Source organism: Podarcis liolepis (assembly GCF_965112155.1).
Source record: "Podarcis liolepis genome assembly, chromosome: 10".
Classification (NCBI taxonomy): Eukaryota; Metazoa; Chordata; class Lepidosauria; order Squamata; family Lacertidae; genus Podarcis; species Podarcis liolepis.
The window spans coordinates 60,307,511-60,324,259 of NC_139562.1; the positions used below are offsets into that span (position 1 = coordinate 60,307,511).

The 16,749-nt window shown below is 44.1% G+C and overlaps 1 protein-coding gene across 8 annotated transcripts in view; it reads left to right on the top strand.

The window, feature by feature from the left end:
- Positions 1–16,749, top strand: part of TAFA5 (TAFA chemokine like family member 5) — a 343,012-nt gene that overhangs the window by 306,487 nt on the left and 19,776 nt on the right. For 3 of the 8 annotated variants that reach the window (XM_083463853.1, XM_083463852.1, XM_083463854.1), the window contains exon 4: positions 7,965–8,011. The exons of the other annotated variants lie outside the window; for them this stretch is intronic. In XM_083463853.1, coding sequence (XP_083319979.1) covers positions 7,965–8,011 — 47 coding nt within the window. The remainder of the gene's footprint in view (positions 1–7,964; positions 8,012–16,749) is intronic. 8 annotated transcript variants of the gene reach the window in all.

Below are 16,749 nucleotides of genomic sequence, written 5' to 3' on the forward strand. Positions count from 1 at the left end.
GGTTACATTTTAGGGCGCACAATGACACAGGTTTTGATATCTTTTGTGCCACATCTCACGCGTCTGAGCAATTCAAATATAAAGGTGTGTCCAGTTTTGTTTACGGATACAATGAATGCCCATTTGAGTGGAAATCACGCAGACAGAACATAATTTGTCTGTCAGCCACAGAAAGCGAGCTTTGTGCATGCTCTCAAGCTATCGGAGACATAGAATGTTTTTTGCAGTTGTTTGCCAACCTAAAAATAAAAGTAAAATTCCCAGTAACCATGCCCATTGATTCCCAGAGTGGGACCGCCATTTTGACATCAGAGAGCAATACACAACATACCAGAACATTACGGTTACGTTTGGAGTTTGCAAAACAAATGTTTAATGATAAAATAGTTAATTTTGAATACATAGCTGGACTAGAGCAAATTGCTGATGTCTTCACAAAGGCTTTGCCAACAGCTAGGCATCTTAAACATACAGGGAAAATGCTAGATGTTTCTGCTACGCATCATTGACCAGCAGGGGGTTGCTTATTTTTCTTTATCTTAAAGTGGTCAGAAATGCTACCCAGGTTGGTTTCAGAGGTGTATGCTTGCAGTTTGACCTGCTTAGCTGCACACCTGTGGTCACTCGACTTTTTGCCTAATCAAAAGGGGAGTTACTTTCTGCACTGGGTGCGGGAAGGGATGGGATGTGATAGGATAATTGGTTAATTGAAACTGTATTTAGTTTGACCAAATGTCTTGCAAGTTGCTGGTAAGGAGGAGTGTTGGCTTGCAGCATTTGATGGTTCTGTTTTCAAAAATAAAACTTCAGAAAAGATATTGTGGACAGGTTTTTATTACTATGCTCCATTCACTGCGCACACTCTGTGTTGATGAAGAAGTTCAACAGGAACACCAGATTACCTAATATGACTAATAAAACATTCACAAAGCCACTGTTGATATATGCTCTTCATTCATCCATTGCCTTCCTCTCTGTTTTCATCATCAAGCACAAGCACTTATAATTCAGCCTTTCTCAACCTGTGGGTCCCCAGATGTTGTTGAACTACAACTCCCATCACCCCTAGCTAGCAAGGCCAGAGCTCAGGGATGATGGGAGTTGTAGTCCAACAACATCTGGGGACCCACAGGTTGAGAACCTCATTGCTACATATGTAGATGTGATTTTGCTTCTTATTTAGAATTTTTTTCATCTGCCATCAAACCAATGAAGATAGCTAGAAGGCAATGCCTTTGTGGTTTAATATACATATACTGCATCCTGTAGTAGTTTGGAGAATACTGCCATCAACAGTTTTTGTCATCATCTTACTGATAAAAGCAGCATTTATACCTAACTTTGAGCTATCGATTAAATTTAAACAAGACCAATTGAAACTGGATCACTCATAGATGTTAAAGACATCCAAATCCTGCTGATGAAGGAATTGTGCATTTGCCATTTAACTTGTTCTATCTTTTTTGCCGTGAGGGAAGGAAAGTGGAGTTTTTAGAATTCTGCCTTGCTTGGAATAACAGGAAAGGACAAAAAGTAAAAAGGGCACGGGCTCCATTTCCTCCAAGGCAGGTGAGTGAATCAATAGCAATGGAGCTGAGTTTTCCATTTCCCTTACTTTTTTGCCTTTTCCTGCCATGTCAGGGTAGAGAAGAGGTAAACTAATGAGCTCTGGTAATCTAATGTGATTCAGAGTTTGGGTTATCTAATCTCATTGGCTGGGATCAGAAGAGCTGCTGCATTCGGATGCTGCTTTCAGTTTTAAAAGTGCTTTGCATTTTGGAATAAAAGGCAGCTGTTCCTACAAGCCCCTTGGGAATGCAAAGTGAGTCACGTGGTTCTTTGTACCTCAGTCATATTGTTTTGCACAATAGCTTCTTATTGTATTCCTATTTGCTCCTTAACCTCATCCTTTTTTCCTATGCGAAACTGAAGCTTTTTAAATCTGCAGGTTCACTCACAAAATAGATTTTCTTTGAAGTACAAATGGCAATTGCTGCTTATTAGAGGCTGCAGGTTCCTATAAATTTAGGGGGAAAAACAAATCCTTAGGGTGGTATCCAATTAAGTCAAACTCAAGAGTAGACCCACTGAAAACAGTTGACAAGTTATTTACATCCATTGATATCAACTGAGTATGCCTAAGATTGGCTATCATCCTTAATGAGCTTTATTCTTTTGGATAGATCATCATACACAGGAACATATACATTTTACTGGCCTTTTCTCCAGTACAGTGGACCCTCCAGATATGAACTTAATTTGTTCTGGGGCTCCACACGGACCCAGAAAAGTCCACAGCATGAGGCACCGCTTCTGCGTGCACACGCGGCACAATAGAGCAGTGTTTCCCAACCACTGTTCCGCGGCACACTAGTGTGCCGCGAGATGTTGCCTGGTGTGCCGCGGGAAAAATTAAAAAATTCGAAAGATATTTTTTTTTAAGTCAAATTTTTGATTGGGGCGCCGTCACTAGATGACCCCTGGGGTTCCCTCCCTCCCTCCCGCTCTGCGCCTCCCTCCTCCTCCTCCTCCGGGGAGGCCCTTCCTGGCTCTCGGCCAAGGCTTGGCGGCTGCCACTCACTCACTCGCTCGCCCACCCGTCCCTCCATCCCTGCACCCAGCCTCTCCCCCTCCGTCCCCGGCGCGGGGGCTGCCGGGATCCGTAGTCCCCTCGCCCTTGGGCTCCACGCCCGCGCGGGGTGCGCGAACTACGTTTCCCAGCGTGGCCTGGCGGGCCGGGCGTTTTGTTTGAAGCGCTCTTCTCCCGGCCATGGAATGAGCGCAGCGGCTGTGGCCGGGCGGGCAGGGGCTCTTCCGCGCAGACCCCGCGCAGCCTGCCTGTGCCCCCGCGGAGATCGGACGGCAGGATGGAGCCCGGGGATCCCCGCGGAGGCGGAGCGGCGGAGGCGGAGGCTGCCCCCCAGGTAGGACTGCGTCGGGGGTTTTTTATTTTTGCAATGCTGCATCCGCGCCGGAGGGGACGCATCGGACCGCGGGGAGACCCCTTGGCGGGCGTGCAAGGCAATGCATGCGTGCAGGCGTTGCATGGAGTACAGTGCAATGCAATGGCAACGCGGCGCCCTGCATGCATGCATGCAACTTCCACCGGCGCTCCGGACTTGGCAGGTGAGGGGGGTCCCCAGTGGGCGGCAGAGAGAGCCGGGAGGGCGAAGGGGAGCTGGGGGGAGAGGCGCTGCTCCCCGAGCCGAGCCCGGGGGGAAACTTCGGCATCGTTGTGCCGGGTGCTAGAAGCGGAGGCTGGCGGGGGCCCCTCACCTGCAAAACCTGGTCGCCTCTCATATATTTCGTGCATTGCATTCATCGCCCGCTTTCTCCTCCAAGGAGCTCCCGGGGGCGCGCGTGGTTCTCCCCGTGTTATCCTCGCAACAACAGCCCTGCGAGGTGGGTCAGGCAAGTGGCCCAAGGGAGCACCCAGGGATTGTCCTGGCCAGGTGGGGTGATTTGAACCCTGCTCTCTGCCCGGTCTTCGTCCTCATTTAGCCCCCACATGTGCATGACTGTGCATGACTGAGGTTTCCCCCCTCGTCTTGGCTATGGTGTGAGTCTGTGCTGTTAATTAATGGGGTTCTGCCTTCGGAGAAGATGAGCCAGCCCTCAAGGAGGTGATTATGTAATTTGCTAGCAATTCATGTCCCTCCCGGCGTGACGCTGCGCGCTGACGTCACGGGGCTGTAATGGTGGTGTGCCTCGAGATTTTTTTCATGAAACAAGTGTGCCTTTGCCCAAAAAAGGTTGGGAAACACTGCAATAGAGCACTTCTGCACATACGTGACGCATGCAGAGTGCTTCTGTGCATGCGTGCTCAGTGAAACTCGGAAGTAGGTAATGAAGGTAATGTAACCCAAGGGTCCACTGTACATTCCTCCAACCTGGTGCCCTCTAGAGTTCTGGTCCAAATCATATGGAGGACAAGCTGGTTGGAGGAGACTGCCTCATACAAAGTTAGTCCGTTGGTCTATCCAGCTCAGTAATTGTTTTTACCAACCGACTTTGCCCCAAACCCAAGATGAAGACTCAGCAACAGGTACTGGTAGGAAGGTTATATTTATTAAAACATAACAAGGAAAACATGTAAAAGTCTCAAACGCATGTGTAGGCAGGTAAAACTTAACAGGCAGTTATCAAATATGCTGCCTGAGGCTGTGGGCCAGACCACACTAGATGAATGCCATCACCCAAGCTAGTATGATGGAAGTCTAATAATAATAATAATAATAATAATAATAATAATAATAATAATAATAATAATACAATTTATTTATTCCCTGCCCTCCCCGGCCAGAAGGTGGCTCAGGGCAGCTAACACCTGTAAAATTACAGTAAAAACATAATAGAGGGGGGGGGGAAATGCAGGTTAAAATGCAATTTAAAATGCACCCACATTTTAAAAGTAGCCCATAGATCAAAACCATAAGGGAAGGGAAACATAAGGGTCAGACTCAGTCCAAACCAAAGGCCAGGTGGAACAGCTCTGTCTTGCAGGCCCTGTGGAAAGATGAGTAGAATGTGTTCTTTTATTTAAAATGCATCTCTGGGTTATTTGTGGGGCATAGGAATTCATTCATTTTTTTCCCCCAAAATATAATCCAGCCCCCCACAAGGTCTGAGGGACAGTGGACTGGCTCCTACTCAAAAAGTTTGCTGACCCCTGGCATAGTGTGTGGGCCCAGTTTTTGTGTCAGCATCACGTGGATAGGTTATGTATATATGTATGTATGTATGTATGTATGTATGTATGTATGTATGTTGGTGATGTGAGAGGTTGGAGAGCCCAGAACATGGTTGGTTGCATTCGGTTGATTGCAGTGAGTTGTGTGTGTGTGTGTGTGTGTAGGGGAGGGGGGGTTGTTGGGTCAAATTAGTCATATCAATTTGTATGCTGTCGGGGGGGGTGAGTGCTAGGTCATTGTCTTGTTGGGCTGAATATGTAATAAAGGGGAGCCACACCGGGGTGAAGGCGTCCTCTTTTGTTCGTCCCTGTACTAATTTCAATTTTTTTGTTGGCTTTTCTAGTAGAGCTTTTGCCCCATACATTTTGGTATGGGGTCCGTGTTCACTCCTGATAGGTCCCTCCCGTGTCTAGTTATGGCACTCCTAGCTGCTGAGAATAAGTGGGTTCTGAGTTCTTTGTAATGTGAGTACGCATTGTTGTCATGGAAGATATTTTATAGAGCTAGTTCTGAAGTTTCTCCTAATACAGCCTCTGTTATTTTGCAGATCTCTTGTAGGACTGATGAATATGTAATGTCTTGTTATGTTTTTATGTATGTTGGAAGCCACCCAGAGCGGCTGGGGCAACCCAGTCAGATGGGCGGGGTATAAACAATAAAATTATTACAGAATAGGGCGTCGCTATTTTCACCAGAAAAATGTTGGCGGGTATGTTGTAAGCCAGTATAGATCCTGTGGATAAAGGCAGGGCCAAGCTAGATGTGATGGGGGCATTTTTCAATGCTTAAATATGGAACCAACCCATTCAGTAAGGAAAAAAAGGTAAGACAAAAAGGGCAAGGGGAACCACAGCAATGAAAAGTACATGCCCCCTCCTTCTCTGACTGGTGGCTTATCCAGTGGCGTAGCGTGGGTTGTCAGCACCCAGGGCAAGGCAAGTAATTTGCACCCCCTAACCCCTAACCTGCCGCCGCTGCCAGCTTCTTCTTGCTGCTGCCTGGTCTGGTCTGGTGTGGTTCTCTCCCGCGCTCAGCGCTGCGCTGGGCGGCCGCTGCACTGTCCCTCCCCCAGATAGTCCCTCGCTCTCTCTCCGCACCGCACGCCTGGCACCCACCCCCTCCACAGTGGGCGGCGACCCAGCGGCTCAGATCGGATTCGCACAGCCAGCACTGCAGTGAGAGAGAGTGAGTGAGCCAGGTAGGGGCAGAGAGCTGCGAGTGCGAGCGCCCCCCCAGATGTTGCGCCCGGTGCGGCCGGGCCCCCCCTGCACCCCCCACGCTACGCCACTGGGCTTATCTCAGCCATGGCTCTGCTTTTCAGTCCCAAATGCACCTCTGCCTTGGGTAGAAGAGCTGTGGGTAACTGGGAGCTTTTCCACACATCTACTTGTTACGTGCCTAGAGAGGTTTTTTTCATTCGCCCCACTGCTTTCCCTGGGGAAAGCATGCTGCTTACCACTGAATTGGAGCAAACTTCAATCCACCTAAAAACAGATTCAGCAGTAAATGGTGGGTTTCCCCTGGGGGGCAGGATGGAAGAAGTGTGGGTGAGCCGTAAGCAGCCGTGGAGGAAGCCACTTGGGTGCCTGGGGTTCGCGCCCAGGGACGGGGCATTCCGCGGGGCCTCCAGAGTCTGCCTGCCTCACCCCCACTCAGCCTCCCTACAGCTGGGGGGGGGAGGCAATGGGCAGACCGTTTGGGCAGCATGGAGCCTGAGTGGTCCTGAAAGATCTTCATTGGCTCCCAGTACGTTTCCAAGCACAATTCAAAGTGTTGGTGCCAACTTTTAAAGCTCTAAACGGCCTCAGTCCTGTATACCCGAAGGAGCGTCTCCACCCCCATCATCCAGCCTGGACGCTGAGGTCCAGCACTGAGGGCCTTCTGGCAGTTCCCTCATTGCAAGAAGTGAGGTTACAGGGAACCAGGCAGAGGGCCTTCTCGGTAGTGGCAGCCACCCTGTGGAACACCCTCCCAGCAGATGTCAAGGCAATAAACTATTTTACTTTAAAAAGACAAATGTTTGGGAAGTTTTTAATGTCTGATGCTGTATTGTTTTTAATCTTTTGTTGGAAGCCACCCAGAGTACCTAGCTGTCAACTTTCAGATTTGAAAATAAGGGATCAGCAGCCTCCAAAATAAGGGATCAGCAGCCTCACCTGTCCTGGGGACAGTCTACAGGATATCTAACAATCCGGGATAGCAGCGGGAAATGGTGCTGGAATAAGGGAGTATCCTGCGAAAAAAGTGAAGGTTGACAGCTATGCCAGAGTGGCTGGGGAAGCCCAGCCAGATGGGCAGGGTATAAATAATAAATTATTATTATTATTATCTAAGCCACTGCGTCTCTCACAGGAGAGATGCGTGGCTCGGGCACGCGGCAGGCCCCGCGGTGAGTGCCGCCTGGCATTTTGTCACCCCCTCAGTGATGACACCCAGGGTAGCCCACACCCACCGCACCCCCCTTGCTCTGCCCCCTGGCTCCCCTCAATTACAGTCTTGCTTTTAAAATCTTGTGTTTCCCACACTTCTCTCCGTAAGCGATTAGGGCATTTCCCTGTTGAACCGCACAGAACTGTGGCTGTCTCCTCCAATGTTGACCTGAGCATCTCATTTGAAGTGGGACGAGGAGGGGAGGGGACTGCAAATGCTGTCGCGCCGCGTAAACAGAAAGTAGAATTCCAGCCCACAAATTCCAACCGGATCATTCTCTTTTCTCCCTGAGCATATGTCGATACGCAGCACAACAGAGCAGGGAAAGCTAAATAAATAAGTGTGACATGAGGTTTTAGTACAATAACAGCAAGGGAGGAGGCAGGGCACTTCAATTAATAATGGAGCGCAGAGTTCCTGATAGAGCCGTTCTTTAATAATGTTTAAAAGAGGTACAAGGAGCCCTGGGAGAAGCTTTAGAGATAAATGCAATGGGCATTTTGCCCAGTACTGCCCAGGGGGCACAGCTCCTCCTGCAGAATAAGTTCAAAAAGGAAATGGAAATTGCTTCCTTTGACGAGAATGGGTATCTTTTGAAGCAAGGTTTCAGCCGGCCCTGACGCAGGAATAAAGGTGGCCTGATACCCCACAATACTGAGAAAAGGAGCAGGCAAATCTCCGCTTTTCAGAGTTCTCAGGATAGGGGTTGTGCCTGTTGGTGATTTGATGGAGATTTAGGCTGCCACACTGAATCTTCCGTAAAAGTTTGTTTGAACTAGATGGACGCTCGATGAAAATTAGCTGCTTCTTCCATACACTCGCAATGTTTCTCCTTTTTTCCAGCGTAACTATGATGACAAAAACTTCTCTGAATATAATTGCATTTGGAGGTAAGCAAAATCTAAAGAAAAGAAAAAAAAAACACAGTTCATGTTATATCTTAAAATGAACAACCCTGTAATGAAAAGAGAATTACAGTGGTACCTTGGTTTGCATACGTCTTGGCTTGCATACTTTTTGAATTACAAACACGTTTAACCCAGAGGTGCATGTCCCAGTTTGCAAACTTTTTTTGGATTACAACCCCCCCCCTTTTTTTGGATTACGAACAAATATTTTGGGGAAGCCCCATTGGCAAATGCGCGCCTTGGGTTACAACCTGTTTTGGTTTACAAACGGACCTCTGGAACGGATTATGAGTGTAAACCAAGGTACCACTGTACTAAATTGTGGTGGGAACTCAAATTGCAGGTAAATAGCAGTATGAGGTTACATATTTTAAGCAGTATACCTGTTGACTGGTTCGTATCTTATAAGGAAGTGCCGTTTATACATATTTAAATAAATAACTACAGTGGGAACATATTTAAGCAGTTGTCGTAATGATTAGAGTGTCAGCCTGGGAGACCTAGGAGTTCAAACCCCACTTGGCTATGAAACTCACTGGGTGGCCGTGGGCCAGTCATTATCACTTAGCCTTGTTATGAGAAATAAATGGCAAGAGAGAGAGCCATGTGCACTACCTTGTGCTCTTTGGAAGAACTGAGGGATAAGAGTACATTAAAACAAATAAATGTATCTTAACAGTATCTTTGCCAGAGTTCTAGTCTCAAAAACCTCAGGTTTATTTTTTTATCTTGCCTAGCCTAGAAGGGCTGATTCCAGGTTGAGTTCGGGCTCAGCATTTTCTAAAGACAAGCAAAGGCCCAGCACCTGAACAGGATAAAGTAAGACACATTCTCTCCAACTCTGAGCACAGTACTTACTATTTAAATTCCCCTTGCCACTATTGCTTGGATAAGTCATTTCAGCCTAAGAAAGTTGGAGAGCGCTGCCTGTCATCTGTTTGCTTGCCCATTTTCCATTGTGTCTAATAACATCTGAGGGGAATTTGTTGTTGTTGTTTAGTCGTGTCCTACTCTTCGTGACCCCATAGACCAGAGCACGCCAGGCACTCCTGTCTTCCACTGCCTCCAGCAGTTTGGTCAAACTCATGCTGGTAGCTTCGAGGACACTATCCAACCATCTCGTCCTCTGTCGTCCCCTTCTCCTTGTGCCCTCAATCTTTCCCAACATCAGGGTCTTTTCCAGGGAGTCTTCTCTTCTCATGAAGTGGCCAAAGTATTGGAGCCTCAGCTTCAGGATCTGTCCTTCCAGTGAGCACTCAGGGCTGATTTCCTTCAGAATGGATACGTTTGATCTTCTTGCAGTCCATGGGATTCTCAAGAGTCTCCTCCAGCACCATAATTCAAAAGCATCAATTCTTCGGCGATCAGCCTTCTTTATGGTCCAGCTCTCACTTCCATACATCAGCTGAATCTTTGAACATTAAAAGAGAGAGTGGTCCAGCCATTCTGAAAAAAATGTGTTTGCAGACACATTTCTCTCTCTCTCTCTCTCTCTCTCTCTATCTATCTATCTATCTATCTATATATATACACTGTTTATTTTACTTGATGGGGCTGAGCCCTGGTTGCTCTAATAGACCATATCCTGGTAGTACCATTCCTTGATCAGCTTCCCAACACTAGTTCTGTCGGTGCGATTCATAGTTTGCACAGTTTTCCATTTCCTGTGCCTGATATGCTATGTTTGTTTTTCCATGGCAAACCATCAGTATTCAGAAGTTCAGAAGATTGTTGGATTCAGTTGCATTTGTGTGTCATTATGCAAGTGAGATTGGACATTAGTACTGACGCAGTTCCCCAGCTTGTAACCAAGATGGAATATTTCACATTTGGCGGTATAAATGCAATTCCAATCATACCCTATATAGGTCATGTTCTATGGTGGAGGTTTGCACAGAAATCCCATTATTTGTGCCCTACTATTAACATATCACCCCGTGTCACAGAGTGACATTTCTTTCAGTGCATGCTCTTGATACCAGCTATCCTCGTAAATGTACTGTAGCTTTCACCCTATCCATATCACGTTTCACAAGTCAGCCCGCATTTCAACTCCCCAAATCGTGATAAACGGCTATGTATAGTGAATACTTATCTACTTTTTAAAAATTTCACCTATGATCCTTTTCTTTTACTTCTTTATTTTTTTCTTTGTTCTCCCCCCCCCCAATATCTTATCTTTCATTTCACTCCTTTATTGTGAATAGCATTTTATAGAGGTATAAATAACTATAAATATGAAAAGAGAAAAAGTATTCTCTAATTTTTTTCCTTGGTTATATGTATTTTCTTTTTCTTTTGTATTTTCTTTTGTTGTAAATATGTATGTTTTCTAATTTGTACTTAATATAAATAAATAAATAAATAAATAAATAATACCAGGCTCATTGCAAATTTTGATTACCTGCAAACCAAGGGTTCTAATCTGCAAATTCCAGCTTTCTGTTGCTGTTCATAGGAGCATAGTATATTTTTTTCACCTTCTATGATGTTTTAAATAAATTATCAGCAGGCTTGTTTGGGGCATGTGCCTTTATGCATGTCTTCATGTCCAAGGAACAGAAATAATTGGAGAGAATTCCATTCCAGATGCTAGGGAAACCATTTCCTACCGCTACCCTGACTCTCTTTTGCCAGAGAACGCTCTGCTGCCCTCCAGTATCCTAGGAGTTCAGTTCAGTTTATTGTTTTTACTGTGCAGCCATCACCAATAATGAAGTAAGGTGTTAGGTTTGCTGGTAGGAGATGTTATTAGATGATGGAGGCAGGCGTTTGCAGATGTTAGCCTTTTTTCAGCTGTTCAATTGGAACATTTGTGAAAGACGAAGCAAAGAGTTCTGCTTAAGGAAACGGTAAACATATGTCCTTAAGCAGAACAGGAACAGACCATTGAAAACTGTTGCCAGTTGAGAATGAACTGTTGCTACTAGAATAGAAGAACTCATGGTCTCAGTCAGCATAATGACCTATGTTCAGGGTTGATAAATAAGGCATCTCTTCATAACAAAGGGGGAGGGAGCGTGCTTCTACTATTTATCAACCTGGATGTAGTTTAAAACACTACTCATAAAAGTATTTACTTCTGCTTCCATTCTATGTGTCCACAGTTTTAAGTTACTGGCAGGTGAAATACTTTTAACATTCTTCTTCTATTAAGAAAGATACATAAAGAAAACGGCATTTTCACAGGAACAAGCTGCTTTTTATTACAGCCTTAAAAGTAAAAACAGCATGGCTGTAGGTGGAGAGCATTTCTTGAAAGCTATAGATAATTTGTCAGGCCAGCTGCAGCTCTTGATAGCTATTCAGCCATATCCAAACAGTTTTAAATCGCACCTGCCTTTTTTGTGTGAAAGAAGGTAACATGATAAATGCGACTGCTTCTGGTTTATACTGTATCAAAAACGGTTTGATAACCCAGATTGTTATGGCTAGCCCTAAAATCCTATTCCAAATATGAAGCTTTTATAGCTCTTCTTGTCTAGGGCGACCCACTGGTCAGCTCAGGTGGGCAGGACCAATCCAAAATTTAGAACACTTTAGTGTTTGGGTTTTCCTAGTGATGATGTATGGAAGTGAGAGCTGGACCATAAAGAAGGCTGATCGCCGAAGAATTGATGCTTTTGAATTATGGTGCTGGAGGAGGCTCTTGAGAGTCCCATGGACTGCAAGAAGATCAAACCTATCCATTCTGAAAGAAATCAGCCCTGAGCGCTCACTGGAAGGATAGATCCTAAAGCTGAGGCTCCAATACTTTGGCCACCTCGTGAGAAGAGAAGACTCCCTAGAAAAGACCCTGATGTTGGGAAAGATTGAGGGCACAAGGAGAAGAGGACGACAGAGGACGAGATTGTTGGACAGTGTTCTCAAAGCTACCAGTATGAGTTTGACCAAACTGTGGGAGGCAGTGGAAGACAGGAGGGCCTGGCGTGCTCTGGTCCATGGGGTCACGAAGAGTCGGACACGACTAAACAACTAAGCAACAAACGTCTGGGAAAATGTGCCAAACTACAGTTCCAGTGGCAACTGCACACAAAACTAAGAGTTCCTAGGCATTGTCGTGGTTGCTCCTGACACTAGGTTTAATTTGTTACAGACAGTTTGAAGTTTCATTATTACACTAGAGTTGTTTTTTATCCTCATCATCATATTCAGGTGCTCAAAGTGCCTCTCATGCATTATCTCCCAGCTCCCAGCTAATAAAACTTGTGCGGATGGCAAATGTATAGCTAAATCACCAGGATTTGTAAGGTACAGTGGAGATTCCCAGCAAGTGAAGTTTTGTGTGCCCCTCGGGGCAACCATCTGCCAGCTACCTGACAGCATTGTTGCAACTGCATGAGATAAGATAGCGTTAGTGTTAAAGCCGAAGGATTGATTGTTAGGACTGTCATCTAAAAGTAAATGGGTTAGCGGAGTAGGAATAATTTAGTCAACTGATTAAAAGAAATCCTACGCCAGGTAAAAACATTGAGGACATTAATTAAAAACTGTTGTGTGATCAAGATTTTAGTCTTTGGAAGAATTACGTGGATCATATTACTCAACATTTTCAAATTAACAGATGTGCAAAAGCTTAAATGGGCAACACATGTTTGTAGGGTAGCTGATTAAAAATATTAGTTTTATCCATGATTATCCATGCTGATTAATTTATTAGAGTTTGTTGTTGGCCTCTTTCTTCTTTGACCACTCAGCTATTAGCTTGGTCATCCTTTGACTGTTAGTGATGCTTTCTATCACTTGTGCAGCCTCAAACACACACACACACACACACACACACACACACACACGTACAGGTTCTGTTGTCTAGCAATAACAATATATGTAAGGAAATAAATAAGGTGTAAATCTGTGAAGAACCCATGTGTGATGTTGCCTTCGTGAGATGTTAGACTTCAACGTATAGAATTCATGTGAAAATTTCATTGTTGATCAAGATAAATTCACTGGAGTATGGTTTTTTTTAAAAAGCCTTTAGCTATACTTGGCAAGCGTATTACCCATACTCGCCCGTCTCTTGGAAACATATCACAGAAATACTTTGGGAATTACAAGAAGTAGAAGACTTGGGGTGGGAAGCCTTCTAAATTGTACTTTCAAAAGGTAGGATGAGAGATGTGTGAACTACTAAAATAGGAGTGGATTTCACAGTATGCTGAGAGAAATAAGATGGGGAAAATATGTTTGAAGCAGGCAGAAGAGTGGATGTAGAACAAAAAGCAATGCTTGGTGGGTATGGCTGTAGCCATTGGAGGTCCTCTTCAGAGCCCAGCCCATCAGACATATACCAGACGCCTACCTGAATTTTCAGCTCTCTCTCTCTCTCTCTTTCTAAAGACCATCCTTAGTGCTTTGGGAGGAATGGTGAGGGTAGATGTGGAGACATGAGGGGGTCATTCTATCCAGATGTTCAGTACGAAGTTACCTTTCCCACTTAAGCTCCCTGTGCAAAATGAAAAGCCTGGGTGACCCTTCTGAATGGTGTGGGGGAACGTCATGAAGAGAGAGGACTGCCCTTAAGTGGGAGAAGAGAACTGGCAAAAATCAGCTGCAGGCACCTTGCATAAGCAAGCAGGATGCAGGCACCATACGGTCTCTGGGTAGTGCCACCGCTACTGAAGAGGTGCTTTAACCCAGTCACATGTTGCCTTTAGTTCAAAGAGCAAAGGCACCAAAAATAGAGGAAGGAAGGAAGGAAGGAAGGAAGGAAGGAAGGAAGGAAGGAAGGAAAGGGGAGAGAGGGAGGGAGGGGTAGCCAATGTTGCATAAGACAGAATTGAGATTCAAGATGATCTTAATAGATTGGAGAACTGGGTCCATACCAAGAAAATGAATTTCATTTGGAACAAATGTAAGGTTCTACACTTAGGCAGGAAGAACCAGCTGCATCAATATAAGATGGGGAATGTCTGGCTTGCCATAGTACATGTGAAAAGCACTTAGGGGTCTTAGTAGACCACAAGTTTAATATGAGTCATCAAGAGTGCGGGGGGGGGGGAGCTAACGCTATTCTAGGCTGCATCAACAGAAGTATAGTTTCCAGGTCGAGGGAAGTAATAGTCACACTCTATTCTGCCTTGATCAGAGCACACCTGGAGTACTGTGTGGGCACCACAGTTTAAGAAGGATATTAACAAGCTGGAATGTGTGCCAAGGAGGGCGACCAAGTTGATCAAGGGTCTGGAAACCAAGCCTTATGAGGAATGGTTGAGGGAATTGGGAATGTTTAGCCTGGTAAATAGAAGACTGAGAGGTAATATGATAGCCATCTTGAAGTAACTAAAGGGCTTTCACATGGAGAGTGGAGCAAGCTTGTTTTCTCCTGCTCTGGAGGGTAGGACCCAAGCCAATGGCTTCAAGGTAGAAGAAAGGAGATTCCAACGAAACATCAAGAAGAACCTTTTGACAGGAAGAGCTTATTCGACAGTGGAACAGACTCCCATGAGAGGTGGTGGACTCTCCTTCCTTGAAGGTTTATAAGCAGAGGTTAGGTAGTCATCTGTCATGTATGATCTAGTAGAGATGCATTGCAGTGGGTTGGACTAGATGCCCTTTGGGACCCCTTCCAAATCCATGATTCTGTGATTCTATACCATGCATAGTTTGCTTTTTGGTGGACATGGTGTATTGGATGCTGCTAAGCACTTGCAAAAGATGTAGTTTATCCACATTGGCATTACCAGTCAAGTGCATGTTTGCCTTTGAAGAGCTCATCTTTTTAATTTAGCAGAAGTGTGTATGATTGATGAAACATGGCCTTTAATGTTTGTCTTCTATAAATGCAAAAGCTACACTGAGATATTCATTTTAGATATATCAGGCACGTCCAACTCCCAAGAGACTGTGATCTACTCCCACTATTTAAAAAAACTGGCAATGATCTACCCAAGATGGTGGCTAACTGCCCAAAATGCTGAGCTTTTTTGGGGGGGAGGCCACAATTTCTTGGGGGGAGTGATCACTTTCTGTCATCCTGCGATCTACCTGCAACGGCCCAGTAATCTACCTGTGATGGCCCAGTGATCTACCAGTAGATCACGATCTACCCATTGGACATCCCTGAGATATATCATTGAGACACTGTAAAGTGGCATGCGTACAACATCCTGGGTACCAGATCTTGCATCTGAAGATGATATTTGCGCCCCTTGTGAATTAACATGCAACACACGAGGTCATTGAACTAGAATGCACTTTGTATAGCACAGCCAGGATACTTTGCTGTGCCTCAGAGAATATGGTTGTCCAAGCATCTGTGCCATTTTGCATATCGTAAGGTGCAGGGAAGCAGAACCTCTGAGCAAAACTCTGATTCTGTTTTGAACATGGTGATTTCCAAATTATTCTCATTTGCATTCTTCATAGCTGAAATTAACTGTCAGTCCTATTTAGAACAGTAAAGAATTTAATTTGTATTGCCCTACCCCAAGTTCACAATTAATTTCACAAAGCCAATAATAGCCTACACTGTGATGATAGTTTCTATCACCTTTGCAGCCATCGCGATTTCTAACTGAGTTTATTTAATGCTGATTAGTTTCATTTCCTTCTGTCGCTCAAAACTTAAAACTCTCATATGGATTTGTAGATAGAACAAATGTTGTATGGATGGAGAGATGCTACTTGATAGGCCTGATATCAATATATATTGGTAACTTTTCAGCATTTTATTTGTTCATGGCATTGCGGATTTGATTAAAATCAAATTGATTTAAATCGTGATTTAAATCACAATTTAAATCACTAGTCAGTCAGACTTGATTTAAATCAAAAAAAATTTAACAGAAAGACTAATTCTTGCTGGGATCATCTTAATATTGACAACCAGATGAAGGTTTCATTTTTGGAATAATAAATTTTCAGAGTAGTTTTTACAGTTATATCAAAAATTACTGATTTTGTTATACTATTAGAAATACATAGACAGATAATGATGAAATTATTGTGAGGTTTAAAAAGTTAACTGTTTATATTTGGACAACTTTTATGCTGTACTTTACTGGAAGGTGAAAAATAATCATTTCCTCAGTAACAATTTAAACAATTTATTTAACTAAAACAATAACATTATAGCATATGTATCCATGTTTGCTAACTGATGTGTTTAAACAGGTTTTTTTTTTTTTTAAAAAAAAAAAAACTTAGAGTTTTAGCACACAAATCATTTTCTGATGAATAGCCTTTGGACTATAATGTAACTTAAATAGAAGACTGTCTTTAGAAAGATTTTTCCTCCAAAAGCATTTTATTTTAAAAATCAAATTTAAAATTTAAAAAATCTGATTTAAATAAAAAAATATATTATTTTTTAAAAAGCATTAATTTTTATCCACCCTGGTTCATGGTTTATTCTTCTTGTTAGTTGAAAATTCTATGTGAGGTTGTACTATTTCAGACTGCAGTTGAGTCTTTAAAGGATTGGATATTTTTCCATACATGGAGTGGGGGCAATCCACCCACATAAGAAAATGAGCTTGTCTCCGAATATGGCTTGAGCAGAGTTTTACCTCCTCAGTTAACGATAACATGTTGATATGCTTTGACACAGTGTGTGTGTTTCTTAAAGCCCAAATAATGAAAATGCTGGAATTTCCCCCAACAAGATTTCAGCTTACCCTGTAGACTGCTTCTGAATGAGACATCAGTAACATTCTTACCAGCTTGTAGACAGCCTATAGTTAAACAGGAAGGTATGCTTCCATAGTTCCACAGCCTGC